The following is a 16,319-nucleotide window of genomic DNA, read 5'->3' as shown; positions in this document are numbered from 1 at the left end:
CTTCTTGTCTTGATTCTCTGTTTTTGAGTTCGTTATATATTCTGGATATTAAACCTCTGCCTCCTCCTGAGCCCATGTGACCCCTGAGGTAGAGATCTTCAAACGACTTTAAGGGTAAAAATAAATTGGTTTATCTGTGCCAACTGTATGGCCTTAAACACCCAAAAGGAAAGTATAACCAAAGATTAAAGGGACCAATATTATTTTTAAGAGTCCATATGTATAGCTATAAGCTACATATCAAGCAATAATACCAGATAGGAGATACCTTCTTTTGAGTTGTTGGCCAGGTTGGCCAAAGTGACTCCCAGATAGTAACCCAGCATAGAACTGGGAAAATGAACAGCAGACCCCAATCTTATCTAAAGGAATATTGACAACTGATTGCTGCTAGATGAGGAACAGCTGACCCTCCTAAAACAACGCCCTCTAGATAGGCTGACTAGACTCACCAGAAGGGCAAGTAGTGGGGAATGTCTGTGGGTGCCGACAACACAGCAGACAGTAGCAGGGATATAAGAGTATAAGGCTCTAGTGGGGGAAAGGAGGCTATGGGAGGGTACCATCTAGTGGTGTATAGCCAAATGAAGTGGGTGTATAGTTGAATAAGATGGTTTGGGATGTTCTGTGTGATATACACAAAAAAAATTCAACAATTTTTTAAAATGTATTATATTTGAGGAGGAAGCATGGAAATTTACATCATGTTAGTTTAGTAGAGATGATAAACATTACCATTGAAATCTACCCGATGACTTTATATCCATACTCAGGTACTAAGGATCTGCGTGTAACCGACTGTGACTAGTAATAATCACATAAAGACTCATGTACAAACATGTATGTGTTAGTAGCATTAAAAATGTAGGAGACAGCATATCTTAAAACGAAATGGAGATATTCTTTAAAGGGTAAAAACTCATTCAATTTTGTGTCTTCCAGGGTTTATACTGAGTTCAATATTGTATGACTGTGTTAATTCAACTGTGAACCAAAAAATTTACAGCCACTTTTGAAAGAGATGTATCTGCTCTGGAGTGTGTTACTGAATATGTTAAAGCTTTAATGAAATGCTTCTTCTAAGCGTGTGGTTATTAAATTCAAAAAAATTAAAAAAATAAATAATAAACTAAAGTAATACTTTTTGTGCCTTTGACCTAGGTTTCTTCTTCTTCTCTGCCCATGATTCATAGATTTGGTCTTTCTACAGTGTTCCAGAGCTCTTGCCTATTCTGTTCCTCAGTTATTTTAGATTTGACATTGTTTTGGTTAAGTGAGTCATTTCCCCAAGTTTGTTAAGATCTGATATTCTCCCTCCCATGTTTTCTACTTCCTTTTCACTTCTGCCCTCTCAGCTTTTGTTTGAGCTCCCGAGTTTTTAATTTCAAGTTTTACTTCAGATTGGCTTTTCTTCAGAGATTCCATCTCTTTATTGAATTCTCATTTTACGTTTTGAATTGTTTCATTCAGCTGTGTTTTCATTTTCGTTCAGTTTTTTATTCATATCTTCTTTGAGTTCCTTGGGCATGTTTATAATTGCTATTTTGAAATCGTTGTCTTGTTCATCCACTAGGTTGTCATTTTCAGGTAACATTAAGGTGGGTTTGTTAATTTTCATAATAGACATCTTATGTTGGTTATTCATGTTGTTTGTGGGTATTTTTTGATGCGACCTAGGCACCTGGCCTTATGTGGTGCTGTGTCTTGGTATGGGCAGGTGATCTTGTCCTTGTTGAATGTTTTTTATATCTTTGTTGTTTTCCCAACTTGTCAGATTATGGTCCAGCTGAGTAATGCTTGGCGTTCTGTTTGGGGGCTACTTTATGTTGATGTGCAAATGGGGTGAAAGTGCAGCTAGAAATAAGTGCAACTTTTGAGTTGAGAGTCTAGGATTGACTCTTCAGGGTCCTGAATCAGCATGGTGGTGTGGAGAATGCTAGGTAAGCAGGTATGGCTGATAGGTTAGGGGAAGCTCACAACTCTGGGGTGCATAGAGTTCATTTGGTGGCCTGCAAGATCTCAGGAACAAAGGCTCAGGACCGTAAGTCTAGGGTGGGAAGGATCCCGAGAGCCAGGCTGGGCTGAGAGTTGAGATGGCAGAAGGTGACTCACTCTGCCAAGACTGGAGGGGCATGTGGATCTGGGATGGGATAGGCTCCCTGCGACCTGTAGAAGTCTGAGAGCTAAGATGGTGGAGTGCTAGGAGTCTCAGGAATGGAGCTTTCTTAAGAGGGAACTGAAAAGCTCAGATATTGAAAAACCAATCAGACAGAGAAATTCAGTATTTCTGTGGGTCATGATGGCCTTTAGGGGTACACTAGACTAACATTAATGAGTCATCTCAGTGGGTCATGGTAGTCTTTGGAGGTGCACTATAATAACACAGACAGAGTCCACAGTAGTCATCTGTATATGTAGTGGTACAACCAACACAGCTCTAAGATGCAGCATACAAGGTAGAAGCTGGAGGGTTTGTTGTCTTTCCTTGTGGGGCTCTGGGGCTATCAGGCAGTCATATTCCTTGAACCAAGACAAAGTCCATGTAGAGGCCAGTGACAAGGCTAGAGGTCTGCAAGGAGACTGGGCCAGCACCACATCTTCAATTGGAAGGACGTCCTTAAAGACCATGAGAGGAATCTAGGGGTTACTGGTTGTACAGGTTGCTGCTGCACCCCTTAGACCCCTGAAACTTGGTTGTTGCCGGTGGGTACCTGCTGGCCAAGAAGAAGCCTGTGTCTCTGGACACTGGGATTGCCTCTGAACCCCTCCAAGGGAGCATCTTCAGATGAAGGATGCAAAAGTTGCTGTTTCACCAGACTGAGTATCTCATGGGAGTATATCAGACTTTCCATCGGTGTCTGGGGGCCATGAGTCCTGTGAACCTGTCCATTCCCTTTGGAAGTGCATGAGGGTACACACTCAGATGTACACCCAGAGAGTCTTGAGAATGGAAGTGCAGGTTCAGCCAAGCAGTCACCGATAGGAGCCCCTGCTCCCAGTCCCCAGACTCCCCAGGCTTTTGCACCCTGCCCAGGTAACAGTCCCTCTCCCTCCAAGCCTCGTGGCAGTACCTGTTTAACCACAGGCTTGACCTAGGTGGTGGTTACATCCATTGACCCAGTTGTCTTTTCTGGGGCCGCTAAAGAGCAGGTGCTTGGGCAGAGTCCATCCAAAGCCGAAAGCTTCCCGGTGTTCCCAGGAGTACTGTTTGCTCCTTTGTGGCCTGCACTAGGTGGTGTCTCTGGCTCTAGGGGTTGGTGATGTTTTCCTGCCTGATATACAAGGTCTGGAGGTGCTCAGGGTATGAGGGGGAGAAAGAAGGTGAGAATCAAGTGTTGGAACAGAAATTTCTCTCTGTTCTTAGATCCTTTGCCCCTGATTATATCTAGAGCCCCAAACCAGGAAGAAGTAGTGTTAAGCACAGACACTGGGCTAGCCCTTGTCAAGGAGACTTAGTAAACCAAAAACTAGAGGCTCTAGGGGACAGCTCATGGGCCGGTCATCAGAACTGTGGCAGTTTTAGTGTGACCCAAGGCTGTTTTCTGGAGATCTGTGATCTAGCCTGTGTGCTGTGGTTTTAATCTTGGAAAAGGTCATCCTGTGACTCTGAAGGCCTGAGGACTATCAGTGTGCTCTGGGACAGAGGGACAAGTGGGTCTGAGTGGCTGGAAGGCACTCATCTGGATCTGGTGGCCTTGTCCTGTTACTGGATTAGATGTCCAGCATCACAGCCCTGCCATTCCTCTGTGGTGACATCATGGGTGCAGGAAACACTCTGAGTATGCCCAGATGGGACTAGAGTCCAGATCAAGGTGCTAAGCAGTGATGTCTCTTACCCTCCTTCTTCTTTCCCCAACCTATGCACCATTCCATTTAGCTGCACGAAGGGGAATGTGCACTCGGGGTAATGCTAGGGTATGATTTGCTGCTACCATTTTTTCCTGTTGGCATGGTGTTTCATTTTCACAGAAGAATGATGAATGAATACTCCTGATTTTATGCCAGGGAGTCTTGCCCCTATGGATTGTGGAGTGATGTTATTGGTGGGAAGCAGGTGAGTGACTAGGAGGGTGTGGTCCCGAGTCCTACCTGCCACATTATGCCAGCTCCGTAATGCACTAGATAGATGTGGATGTTGCCAAATAGGAGGGTGTGCAGATCAGTGCTGTGGCACATTCCTTCTGGCAGATAGAAGGTATCATGGACATGACTGGTGGTGTGTATCTTGACCTGGTATTGTGAACATGGCTGGTGGTATGTATCTTGACCTCCATCACCCCCTTAGGGTAGAAGATGAATCTCCAAGATTTAATGATAATCGTAGGTGGTTGAGGTCACCTGCAGCACCAGCATGTGTCTCTTCAGTCCTGTGCAGGAGTTGAAGCGGCCTCTAAGGTTGGAATTAATGTGTCATCTAAGGGGCGATCTCTCCCTGTAGGCATCTCAAAAAAGTAGAAGACCTTTGGGTAGTGGATGAGATCAGTGCCACAGTAGTGGATAACATCCAGGAAGGTGGCTTTGTCAGAAAGCAGATGGCCAGGGGTTAGCTTGTGAGTGACAGTACCTAGCCCTGCGTATTAGGTCTACATGCCTGCAGGTGTCCTGCGTACTCGGTCTGCATGCCTGCAGGTGCCCTGCGTACTCGGTCTGCATGCCTGCAGGTGCCCTGCGTACTCGGTCTGCATGCCTGCAGGTGCCCTGCGTACTCGGTCTGCATGCCTGCAGGTGCCCTGCGTACTCGGTCTGCATGCCTGCAGGTGCCCTGCGTACTCGGTCTGCATGCCTGCAGGTGCCCTGCGTACTCGGTCTGCATGCCTGCAGGTGCCCTGCGTACTCGGTCTGCATGCCTGCAGGTGCCCTGCGTACTCGGTCTGCATGCCTGCAGGTGCCCTGCGTACTCGGTCTGCATGCCTGCAGGTGCCCTGCGTACTCGGTCTGCATGCCTGCAGGTGCCCTGTGTACTCGGTCTACATGCCTGCAGGTGCCCTGTGTACTTGGTCTGCGTGCCTGTAGGTGTCCTGTGTACTCGGTCTACATGCCTGTAGGTGTCCTGTGTACTCGGTCTGCACGCCTGCAGGTGCCCTGCGTACTCGGTCTGCATGCCTGCAGGTGCCCTGTGTACTTGGTCTGCGTGCCTGTAGGTGTCCTGTGTACTCGGTCTGCATGCCTGTAGGTGTCCTGTGTACTCGGTCTACATGCCTGCAGGTGCCCTGTGTACTTGGTCTGCGTGCCTGTAGGTGTCCTGTGTACTCGGTCTACATGCCTGCAGGTGCCCTGTGTACTTGGTCTGCATGCCTGTAGGTGTCCTGTGTACTCGGTCTACATGCCTGCAGGTGCCCTGTGTACTTGGTCTACATGCCTGCAGGTGCCCTGTGTACTTGGTCTACATGCCTGTAGGTGTCCTGTGTACTCGGTCTACATGCCTGCAGGTGCCCTGTGTACTCGGTCTGCATGCCTGCAGGTGCCCTGCGTACTCGGTCTGCATGCCTGCAGGTGCCCTGCGTACTCGGTCTGCATGCCTGCAGGTGCCCTGCGTACTCGGTCTGCATGCCTGCAGGTGCCCTGCGTACTCGGTCTGCATGCCTGCAGGTGCCCTGCGTACTCGGTCTGCATGCCTGCAGGTGCCCTGCGTACTCGGTCTGCATGCCTGCAGGTGCCCTGCGTACTCGGTCTGCATGCCTGCAGGTGCCCTGCGTACTCGGTCTGCATGCCTGCAGGTGCCCTGCGTACTCGGTCTGCATGCCTGCAGGTGCCCTGCGTACTCGGTCTGCATGCCTGCAGGTGCCCTGCGTACTCGGTCTGCATGCCTGCAGGTGCCCTGCGTACTCGGTCTGCATGCCTGCAGGTGCCCTGCGTACTCGGTCTGCATGCCTGCAGGTGCCCTGCGTACTCGGTCTGCATGCCTGCAGGTGCCCTGCGTACTCGGTCTACATGCCTGCAGGTGCCCTGTGTACTCGGTCTGCGTGCCTGTAGGTGTCCTGTGTACTCGGTCTACATGCCTGCAGGTGCCCTGTGTACTTGGTCTGCGTGCCTGTAGGTGTCCTGTGTACTCGGTCTACATGCCTGTAGGTGTCCTGTGTACTCGGTCTGCACGCCTGCAGGTGCCCTGCGTACTCGGTCTGCATGCCTGCAGGTGCCCTGTGTACTTGGTCTGCGTGCCTGTAGGTGTGTCCCCATTCAGTGCCATAGCTGCATTCATGCTGGCCTCATAGGCAATATGCTCGTCCTGAAATGAACATTAAGAATCTGCGGTCCAAAGGAGGAGACAGCCAGAAGGAGCGGCTCCAGCTTCCATAGAACACAGTGCTGTCTTCTAGATTGTATAGGGAAAGTGGGGCTGGACTCAATGCTGGGGCTGTCTGCATTGATGGACACTCAGAGTTCCCCATAGGATTATGGGAAGAGAAGACTAGTGTTTGTTGTTGGACAGTGGGTCTTTGAAGACCATTGTGTCCACTTGTCCGTCCTCACATTTCTGAGCCAGTTCCTCTGTACTGTTGTAGAACTTACCAGATCTATTCCTCTGTCCAGTCTGGAACATTTGTACTCCTGTGATCCGCAAAGGTCTCTAGCCCAGTGGGGTACAGGAGTGATCTTCACACAACACTGCATGACAAACCAGCTATGGTGTTGGCTGGACTCTACATCACAAGGGGCCACATCAGTGAAGGTCAGACACTGGCCGTTAAACTCCTGTAGTGAGAATCTGATGATGTCAAGGAAAAAGTGGTGCAGGGCCTTGGTGGCGTCCTTCAGGGTTTGGTAGAGGGAGCAGTTCTCTGCTTTGAACAAGGGTCTGAATTCCTTGGACAGTTGAGGCCCAGGCCTAGGGGACGGTTCTTGCATCAGGGGCCCTACAGTGAACTCGGTGACATTAGGATGCCTCTGGGCACCAAAGACAACGTTGACATGACTGAGCACAGGCTGTCTTCTTATTCCTTTATCTAGAAAATTCAGCCCATGCTTCTTGGACAGCAGCATCCCGATAAGGGACACAGAGCTCTTGGCCAAAGTTGGTGTCTTGGATGGCTTCAGCTCCACCCCCTGCCTGTTCATCAGGAAGCTGCACATAGCCCTCAATTCAAGTCCAACACCGAGTCCTTGCCATTGCGAGTCCACCCGGGGCTCTTTGCTTTGGCCATAAGCAAAATGGCAGTTCCCAAACCCAAGTGCCGAGCTCTTGCTATCTCTGTGGTTCTGGAACCCAGGAGAGGAGAGAAGAGGCTTAGTTCTTTCCCTCTGCAAGCCAGCACCTCAGAGTGCCTTGCCTCTGAATTTCATCACTCCCTTATTGAAATAGAGCTGGTCTCTGTGTTATCACTTATGATTTCCAGTGCTGTCCAGGCCCCTGTGTGAGCCTCTACCTGTTCCCTTCACTATCTGAAAATCTCTTACAGTGTTTCTTATACAGATAGACTCCCCTATTTTTGCCTCCCCCCATTTTTGGTGTTATCTCAGTGGGGGAACATTAGCCCGTGGCATCATAACTCACAACACTCCAAGGCTTGGTCCTCAAGGGCTACAAAATGTTCATATCCTGGTGTGGCAGAGTGCTGTATTGACAGCAAAATTACATTTCTGATGCAAAAAAATACCTTTTAATGGACACATTGAAACATTTAGACTGTATGCTCAAAGTGCAGGCTTTTGCATCAGGCTGCTTGGGTTTGAGTTTTGGTAAATGACATCACTAAGAACTAGTGACATCACCTTGGCCGCGATGCTTAAAGCTTCCGTTATCACAGCTGCGAAAGGGAAATGTCAGTGGAAGTACCACCTCCTGAGACCTGTTGAGAGAGTCAGCTGGACAGTACATATAAAGTATTCAGGACCAAGTTGGCCTTCCAGCAACATGGGATTGGTGACTTTGCTTCTCTTTAAAGTGCACTGTTTCTTTAAGGGACTGACGCTAGGCAGACCAAACAGGCTCCAGTGGATGAACTCACACTGAGGGACATCTGGGTACACGAACTTGACTCTGTAGGCCTTAACATATATGACAGAATGCATGAAGCCTTGTGGGTGGAGAGAGAGTGCAGATAGGGAAGGGGGGCTAAATATGATTAAGATGTATGAAATCCACAAAAATTCAATAAAATATATTAAAATGCTAAAGTGCACTGTGATAATACTGTTTGGATCCCCCGGTACTTCAAAGGGTTTTGAGCACTGCAGACTGGCTGGACTGAGTCCAAGTTATAAAGCAAGGATAGAGAGAGAGTCCTACCCTGCCCAGCCTTCTCTGGCCCACTGTGGGGTTCTCAAGTCAGGTCGCTTGCTCATCAAGCCTATAGGAGAGGCTTTGTCAGACCATTGCACATAATGACTTGGGAGACAGATGCCTTCTCCCTTTCCTATCTGGGGGCAGACACAGGAGTGTCTTTACCTCCTAACTCCCTCCAAGCCATCAGAAAATGTCTTTCCCCTTTCCATCAGCAATTTCTTAGGTGTAAAACCTCAGGGAGAGTTGCACCATCATGAGGCCCTTCTCTTCCATGACAGCCATCCACAACTACCTCTCCACAGGTCATCTGCTATCTACCCAGAGTGGCCTGGAGTGGTCTTCTGCCACTTACTCTGGGCTCTTGCACTTCCTGGTGTCTGTGTCTCCTCTTTTCCTGTCCCTCACATCAAGCCCTGTCTTCCTGTAAGTTCCAGTCTTTGTGAGCCTCGTTGGCATCTCTCGGAACACGCCCTTGGGCTCAGCTCTGGGTGCTTTGGCCCCTGCTCAGCATATGCATGCACAGCAGCAATCAGCCAGAGAGAGAGAGAGAGAGAGAGAGAGAGAGAGAGAGAGAGAGAACATGGAAGCCACTTCCGTCTGGTGTCTAACTTGACCTCTTGTGAACCCCCTGAAGGGTTTATCCAAGTCAATCACAGCCTTCCTTTCTTTGGCGAGGAAGAAAGGGGGAGGATTCATTTTACTGAGCTCCTGGTCTTGGCTGCCCCTGGCCTTCATGACTGTCTCGCCTGCTCCTGGTTCCTTGTTGGGGGTCTTGAGAGTTGCCTCAAGTGTCAGCTCTGTGCAGCCTGAGAATCGCAGAGTTGGAGGAACAGTGTGGGATTCCCCATTGGTTTGCTTGTTGTGTTTATTCTTTTCTATCCACACGCCCTGGGAGGAAAGCCATACTCTCCAGTTCTCCAGGATGCTCTAACCCATTTCCATACACCTTGGCTAACTACTGCTTCTGTTGAGCCCTGGAGCTTTTTCCTTCCTTTCCTGCCTCTCTGCTTTTTTTTGTGTTATGCATGTATGGACGTGTGTTTGTCTGTGTGTGTACATGAGTGTGTGCATACCCATGAACTTGGGCGTGTGCATCCCTGTGGAGCTAGAGGTCAATATTAGTGTGTCCATCACTCATTCTCCACCTTATCTTAATTGAATTTTTGTGATTTTCATACAGTAGTTTGATGGTATTTGATCTCCTCTCCTATACACACTTCCCCCAGTGCCCCCTGTACAATTTAATGTATTCTTATATATATGACACGGCCTATAGAGTTTGATTTATGTCCCCAAATGTCCTTCAGTGTAGGTCTATTCACTAGGCCCATCGGGAGTCCTATCCCTGTAAGATATTTTCTCTCCATCTCCCAGCAGCCATCAATTGCCAAAAGTTCCTTAGGTTGGGTTGGGCTTTCTTACCCACCTATGTCTACACATACCCACGTCTATGCTGGGATTTTGTCTGCTTTGAGCTTGCGTAGGACTTGTGCATGCTGTCACCATCGCTGTGAGTTCATATGAGTACCTGACCAGTTAGTTGTGTGGAAGACTGTCTCCTTGTGGTCGTTCACCTCCTCTGGTTCTTCTAGTCTTTCTGCCTCCTCTTCTGCAGTGCTCCCTGAGCCTTGGGAGGCAGAGGTTCGAACTAGGTGTCCTACGCAGGAATAAGCATTCGGCAGTCTCCTGTTCTCTGCACACTTTCCACCTTATTTCACTGATTCTGCTAGAGTGGCTGACCAGCTGGCTCCAGGGATCTGCCTGTCTCTACCCCAGTGCTGGGGTTCCCACTGTGTCCGGTTTTATGTGGATGTTGGGGACTTGCACTGAGGTCCTCAAGCATGTTACCGACTGAGCCATCTTCCCAGCCCCAGCTCTGGAAATGTCAGAGCCACATTTCTAATGGATCCATGGAAGAGGGGGTCTAATTTCTTGTTTCTTCAAGCTTTTCAAAGGCACCTATATGCCTTCCATCTTCTGTTCCTGGGGGAAATGAATTCTAGTCACCTCCTTCTTATACAAAGTTAGCGTAGTATGCGTACGGTTATTGCCGTCTTCATCTCCCGCTTGATGAATCCTGCAGGGTTTTCCTGATGCTCCACAGACTTTCCCCACTCACACACCTGTCACCATCCCTGGGCTCTGCACTTACTACAAATGGAAAGTCGGTTGTCTCCATACATTAGTTGTCATAGGCAATGCAATGACTCAGTACAAGCAAATGTGTTTTCCTTATGTTTTTTTAGTGAGATCTTGTGGGTAAACCTTAAACCCAGAATAAAATTTAATTTAAAAAATTTAATTTTTCTTTATTTTATTGAATTTTTGTGCATTTCATATAAAACATCTTAATCATATTTAGACACCCCATCCCCTGTCTTCACCCTCCCCATAGGATCTCATGCATTCTGTCATATATGTTAAGGCCTATCGAGTCAAGTTTGTTTTCCAGATGTCCCTCAGTGTGAGTTCATCCACTGGAGTCAGTTCAGCCTGTCTAGCATCACTCCCTTAAAGATCAGCTCTCCCTCACCCAGCAGTGATCAGCTGCCAATAGTCCCTCAGCTAAGGTTGGGGCTTCTTGCCCATTTCCCTAGTTCTATGCTGTTTTTTTTATGGTCTAGGTTGTTTGGCTTGATCTTGTGCTACTGTCAATATTGTCGTAAGTTCATATGAGCAAGTCCTCAGAAGCCTGGAAAACTGTTTTCTCATGGCCCTCAGCTAAGGTTGGGGCTTCTTGCCCATTTCCCTAGTTCTATGCTGTTCTTTTTATGGTCTGGGTTGTTTGGCTTGATCTTGTGCTACTGTCAATATTGTTGTAAGTTCATATGAGCAAGTCCTCAGAAGCCTGGAAAACTGTTTTCTCATGATCATCCACCACCCCTGGCTCTTATAGTCCTTTGGCCCCATAGTCCATGATGGTCCCTGAGCCCTGCGTTGCAGAGGTTTAATATAGGAGTCCTATCCAGGGCCATACACCCTGCAGTCTCTTATTCTCTACATTATGGCCAGTTGTAGCTTTCTGTGGTAATCGCCATCTGTTGCATGAGGCGGCCTCAATGAGAGCGGAGAGATGCATCAGTCTATTGGTATAACAATAAATCATTAATTTATAATAAGTATAATTAATTTTTAAAAATGATCAAATTTTAAAGATTTCTTCATAGCAGCTCCCTCGTGCAAGGCCGGCCTTAAGGTGGGTCAGTTCTCACAGTCTTCCTGATAGAGAGCTCAAAGCCTTCAACACTGAAAAGCCCACCTGATAGAGAATTCCAGGGTCTCTGTGGACTTCCTTTGCCTGGGTCAGGGAGGTCTTTTCAGGTGCCGCAGACAGACATGAATGGAGCCCAGGACCACACGTCTGTGTATGTGGTCCATACCCGCCCCTGCCTCTAAGAAGCAGCATCTAAGGATAGAAACTAAAGGATTTATTGTTGGCGCTGTGGGGTTCTGGGGTTATTGGGCAGGAGTCAGGACTGTAGGTCCCAGTGCAGCCGATTGGAGGAACTGTCAGTCAAACTCTGTCTCCTGGGATGTGTTTTCTGACATAGCTGTAACCACTGTACCTGGTTGTCTCTGGATGCCATGGAAGAAGTTGAAGGGCTGGAGCACAAAGCCCACAGAGTTCCCAGGTGTGGCCGTGTTGGGGACATCCTCAGAATGGGGGGAGTGCTGGAAGCCCACTGTCACCCAGGCCACCAAATCCTAGGGGAGAGGCAAAGGCTTCAGCGGGTAGGGCAGTGCTGAGTACCAGCCATCTGAGGGTACTCTGCCTTGGGGTACTTCAGATGTGTGTACATACTTCCTGAGATATATTCAGTTCCATTTGAAAGAAGTGGGCTGTTCTAGTTTGCTTTTTGTTGCTGTGCTAAAACACTGACCTAAACCAACTCAGGTAGGAAAGGGTTTATTTCATCTTACAACTCCCAGGTCACACTTCATCACTGAAGGGAGCCAAAGAAGGAACCTGGAGGCAGGAACTGAAGCAGAGACCATGGTGGAATGCTGCTTACTGGCTTGCTCCCCCTTGATTTGCTCTGTGACTTTTCTTCTATTACTCAGACCTATCTTCCCAGGGACGGCACTGCCCACAGTGGGCTGGGCCCTCCTACATCAATTGGCAATCAAGAAAATGCCCCTCAGACATGCCCACAGACCAATCTGATGGAGGGAGTTCCTCAACTGGTGTGTCTGTGTTTGTGTCAAGTTAACAGGAAATAACTAGCACATAAGCTTACCTGTCATGACCTCTGGACTTGCACAACACCCCAAAAAACACAACTGTGGGACCAGGGACAGGTCCAGGTAGAGGCTGGGTAGGGGGAGAGGGGCAGTACCTTATTTTCAATATGTTCATTGTTCTGAATGAAATCCTCAAAGACCACGGGGGGATCCCAGGGGTCGTCCCGGTTGTAGATACTGCTGCTGCTCAGCTCAGACTCCTGGTACGTGGTCACTGCCAGGGGGTACCTGCAAGTAGAGAAGAAGCCAGGCAGTTGTGGACATTGAGACTGCATCTGAGCCCTTCCCAGAGAACATGCCTGGGGCCAAGGATAGGGAAGTTGCTCTTTTCCCACAACAAACGTTTGTAGCCTAGAGGTCTGAAAGACTGCCTATCACCACATGAAGACCAGGGTCCCTGTAAGCACTTCTACTCCCTCACCTGACTGTGTGAGGGAGCACAGCCAGATGCAGACACAGATAGAGACAGAGACCCTCCTGGACAAATGCTCAGAGAGAAAAGGGAGGGGAGCCCTGGTTGTATTTCCCAACCTCCCTGAGTTTCCTCACCTGGCCCAGGTGATACCCTGATCCTCCTGCCAGACTGGCAGTTGCTCCTGCTTAATCTTAGAGTGGATCTGCAGGTGGTAGCTGTGCCTGTGGCCCCAGAGGTTCTTTTGAGGGCTGCTAAAGACCAGGTACTTGGGAAGTGTCCTTTCAAAGTCAAAGGCTGCCTGGTACTCGTGGGTGTAATTTATCTGGTTGATGTGTTCCCTCCCAATCTGCAGTGTCTGGAAGCTGTTTGTGGTGCCTAGAGGCATGAGAAGAGAAGAGAGGTGGGAATTAATAGTTGGAATAGAAACCTTTTCCCTGGGCCCTGGGGTCGCCAACCTAGGCATTATCCACAGACAGCTGCCAAGAAGCAATGCCAGGGGCAGATACTGGGATAACAGTGTGAGCTGGAAGGCTAAGCGAGCCAGAACCAGAGGACTTGGAGGACAGCTCTCGGGTCAGTCATGACAACTATGGCAGTTTCGGTATGATCCTACGCTGTTCTCTGGAGAGCTTTCAGCCAGTTTGCTGTATTTTTAACCACGTGGAAGGGGAAGCCTATTTTTCTGCATGCCTGAGGACAATCTATACTCTGGGCTAGAGAATCGAGCTGGAGTGAACAGGTGGAAAATACCCATCTGGTCCTGGTGGCCTTGTTCACTTATGGGATTGGACATGAAGCATCACACCCCTGCCATTTTTCTGTGGTGACGTTATTTACCCAAGAAACACATTGAACACCCCCAGGTGACATTTCAGTCCATCTAAAGTGCTAGATAGTGGCACTGCTTAACCTCCATAGAACTTCCTTTTTCCCCACCCATGAAATATTAGACTCAGCCCCAATAAGGCCTTATATTTAGGGCCACCCTAGGGTACCGTTCACTGCTACCATTTTCAGGGGCACACGATATTTCTGTTTGCAGGGAAGGTGGCTGAAATAATCTCCTATCATGTCAGGGAGTCTCCTGCAGAGTGAAGTTGTTGGTAGGAAACAGTAGAGTGACTGAGAGGGTGTGGTCCTGAGTCCTACCGGCTATATCCAGGTCAATGCGGTAATGTACTAGGTGGGTGTGGATGTCTCCAAATAGGTGGCTGTGCAGATGAGAGTTGTGGCTCATCTCCTCAGATGTGTAGAAGGTGGAATGCACAGAGCCAGTGGCATGCATCTTGCTCTCCATCACCCCATTAGGGTAGAAGATGAAGTCCCAAATGTAATCATAGTTGTAGACTGTTGAGGTCGTCCGCAGCACCAGTATATGGCTCTTCGGCCTTGCATCAGAGTTGAAGTTACCACTAAAGTTGGAGTTAAAGTGGGTTGGAAGGGGCATTCCTGTGGGCATCTCAAAGAGGCAGAGAGCTCGTGGGTAGGAGACAGGCTCATCGGTGTCATAGTAGTGAATGGCGTCCAGGAAGGTGGCTGTGTCTGGACAGTCGATGCCAGGGGATAGCTCACGAGTGACCCTGCCCAGGGCCCAGTCCACATCCCTGTACTTAGTCTGCATGCCTACAGGTGTGTGTCCTCCATACAGTGCCACAGCCTCCTGTACGCTGACCTCATATGCTATGCTCTTGTTCTTGAAATGCGCGTTCAGGATCTGCAGCCCAGAAGAGATCCGCAGCAAGAAGGAGAAGCTCCACTTTCCATAGATCACAGTATTGTCTTCTAGGCTGTAACTGGGAAGGTGGGACTGGACCACATGGGGGCCAGCCTCGTTGATGGGGGTGGGGAATTTGCCTTGGGGCTCGGAGGAAGGGGAGAGCAGTGGCTCTTCTTGGCTGCTGGGCAGTGGGTCCTGGAGGACTACTATGCTCACTTCTCCCTCTGCATATTTCTGAGCCAGATCCTCTGAGCTGTTGTAGAACCTGCCATTATACCAGACCTGAACCACTCTCCAATCCTGGACATTTGTGCTCCCATGATCCACAAGGACCTCCAACCCAGTGGGTTGCAGGAAGTGACCTTCCATATAACGCTGCAAAATAAACCAGCTACGACGCTGGCCAGACACCAATCCATGAGGGGCCACATATGTGAAGGTCAGGCACCGGCCATTACAGTCCTCTAGTGAGTAATCGGTGATGTCAAGGAAAAACTGGTGCAGGGGCTTGGTGGCCTCCTTCAGGGTTTGGTAGAGGAGGCTGTACTCTGCTTTGGACATGGGTCTGGATGCCCACAATGGATGTTGTCCAGGCCCAGAGGACAGTTCACGCATGTAGAAGGGCCACGGCAGGGGCCCCACGGCAAACTCTGTGACATTGGGATGCTTCTGGGCACCAAAGAAGATGACCACACGAGCTTCCCGCACAGGACAGTCTGCTTCTTCAACCAGAAAATCCAGCACATCCTTCTTCCTGGGCAGCAGCAGTTCGATGAGGAACACGGAGTTCTTGGCCAAAGTTGGTGTCTTGGATGGCTGCAGGTCCAGCTCCTTCCTGTTCATAAGGAAGCTGTGCACTGCCTTCAGCTCATAAGCACTCAGGTCCCAGAACACTCGGGGCTTGCCATTCAGGGTCCACGCGGGGCGCTCTGCCATGGCCACCTGTAGCACCAAGATGGCGGTCACCCATCCAAGTTCCAGGTGTCTCTGTGCCAGCCCCATGGCTTCAGAAGGCAGCAGAGGAGAGGATGTAGGTATTTCTCTCTCCAAGCTAGTACCTTAGAGCGTCTCGTCTTACCAACCGAGCTTTCTCCCTTTGCTTAGGTGGAGCCGGAGCTGGAGTCTGAGTGTTTATCCACAGTTGTCAGTGCTGTCCAGGCATCTGCCTGTCGCCTCTGTCCCCTGCGACTCTCTTATACACTTCCTTATCTAGATAAACTCTCATGTTTTCCACTGTTTTGGTCTTATCTCAGTGGGGGAACATTCAGCAGCTAAAGTCACCGTGAGTCACGGCAGCATGAGGCTTGGTCCTCACAGGCTATTGCTCATGTCCCAATGGGGCAGAGGGCTTTACTGACAGCAAAACTACCCTTCTAATAAAATAAATGGACTCTTAAGAAGATTCATTTTGAAATTTAGTATAGCTATTGAGAAAGTTGCAGGCTCTGGGGTCACGTCCTGGTAAATCATAACACTAAGGACAGTTGTCAACTGCTGTGTGGGTGCTGGGAATCAAACCCTGGTCCTCTGCAAGAGCAGCCAGTGCTCTTAACCACTGAGGCACCTCTCCAGCCCCTCTTTGGGTAACTTCTTGCTCTGGAACTCTTTTTTCTTTTTCTTTCCATCATTTTTTTTAGGGTATAGTATATGTGTGGATATATTTTCTTGTGTGTGTGTGCATGTGTGTGTTCTGGTGTCCATCCATACGTGTGTATGGGCAT

General features: G+C 49.1%; 1 protein-coding gene and 1 pseudogene across 1 annotated transcript; both read right to left on the bottom strand.

The window, feature by feature from the left end:
* Positions 1–6,409: 6,409 nt before the first annotated feature.
* Positions 6,410–10,284, bottom strand: LOC115072722 (annotated as a pseudogene).
* Positions 10,285–11,680: 1,396 nt separating this feature from the next.
* On the bottom strand, positions 11,681–15,612 carry LOC103745358 (amiloride-sensitive amine oxidase [copper-containing]-like). The gene is made up of 4 exons (XM_008847284.2): positions 14,031–15,612; positions 13,016–13,256; positions 12,562–12,694; positions 11,681–11,929 (listed from the first exon to the last, which is right to left on the bottom strand). The coding sequence occupies exons 1-4, from the start codon at positions 15,598–15,600 to the stop codon at positions 11,735–11,737; spliced, it is 2,139 nt and encodes a 712-aa protein (XP_008845506.1). The 5' UTR covers positions 15,601–15,612; the 3' UTR covers positions 11,681–11,734.
* Between the last annotated feature and the right edge of the window lie 707 nt (positions 15,613–16,319).

This window comes from Nannospalax galili, unplaced genomic scaffold (assembly GCF_000622305.1).
Source record: "Nannospalax galili isolate Female #2095 unplaced genomic scaffold, S.galili_v1.0 scaffold302, whole genome shotgun sequence".
NCBI classification, from domain to species: Eukaryota; Metazoa; Chordata; class Mammalia; order Rodentia; family Spalacidae; genus Nannospalax; species Nannospalax galili.
Note: the sequence above shows the minus strand (reverse complement) of the source record. Positions and strands in the feature narration are given on the sequence as shown.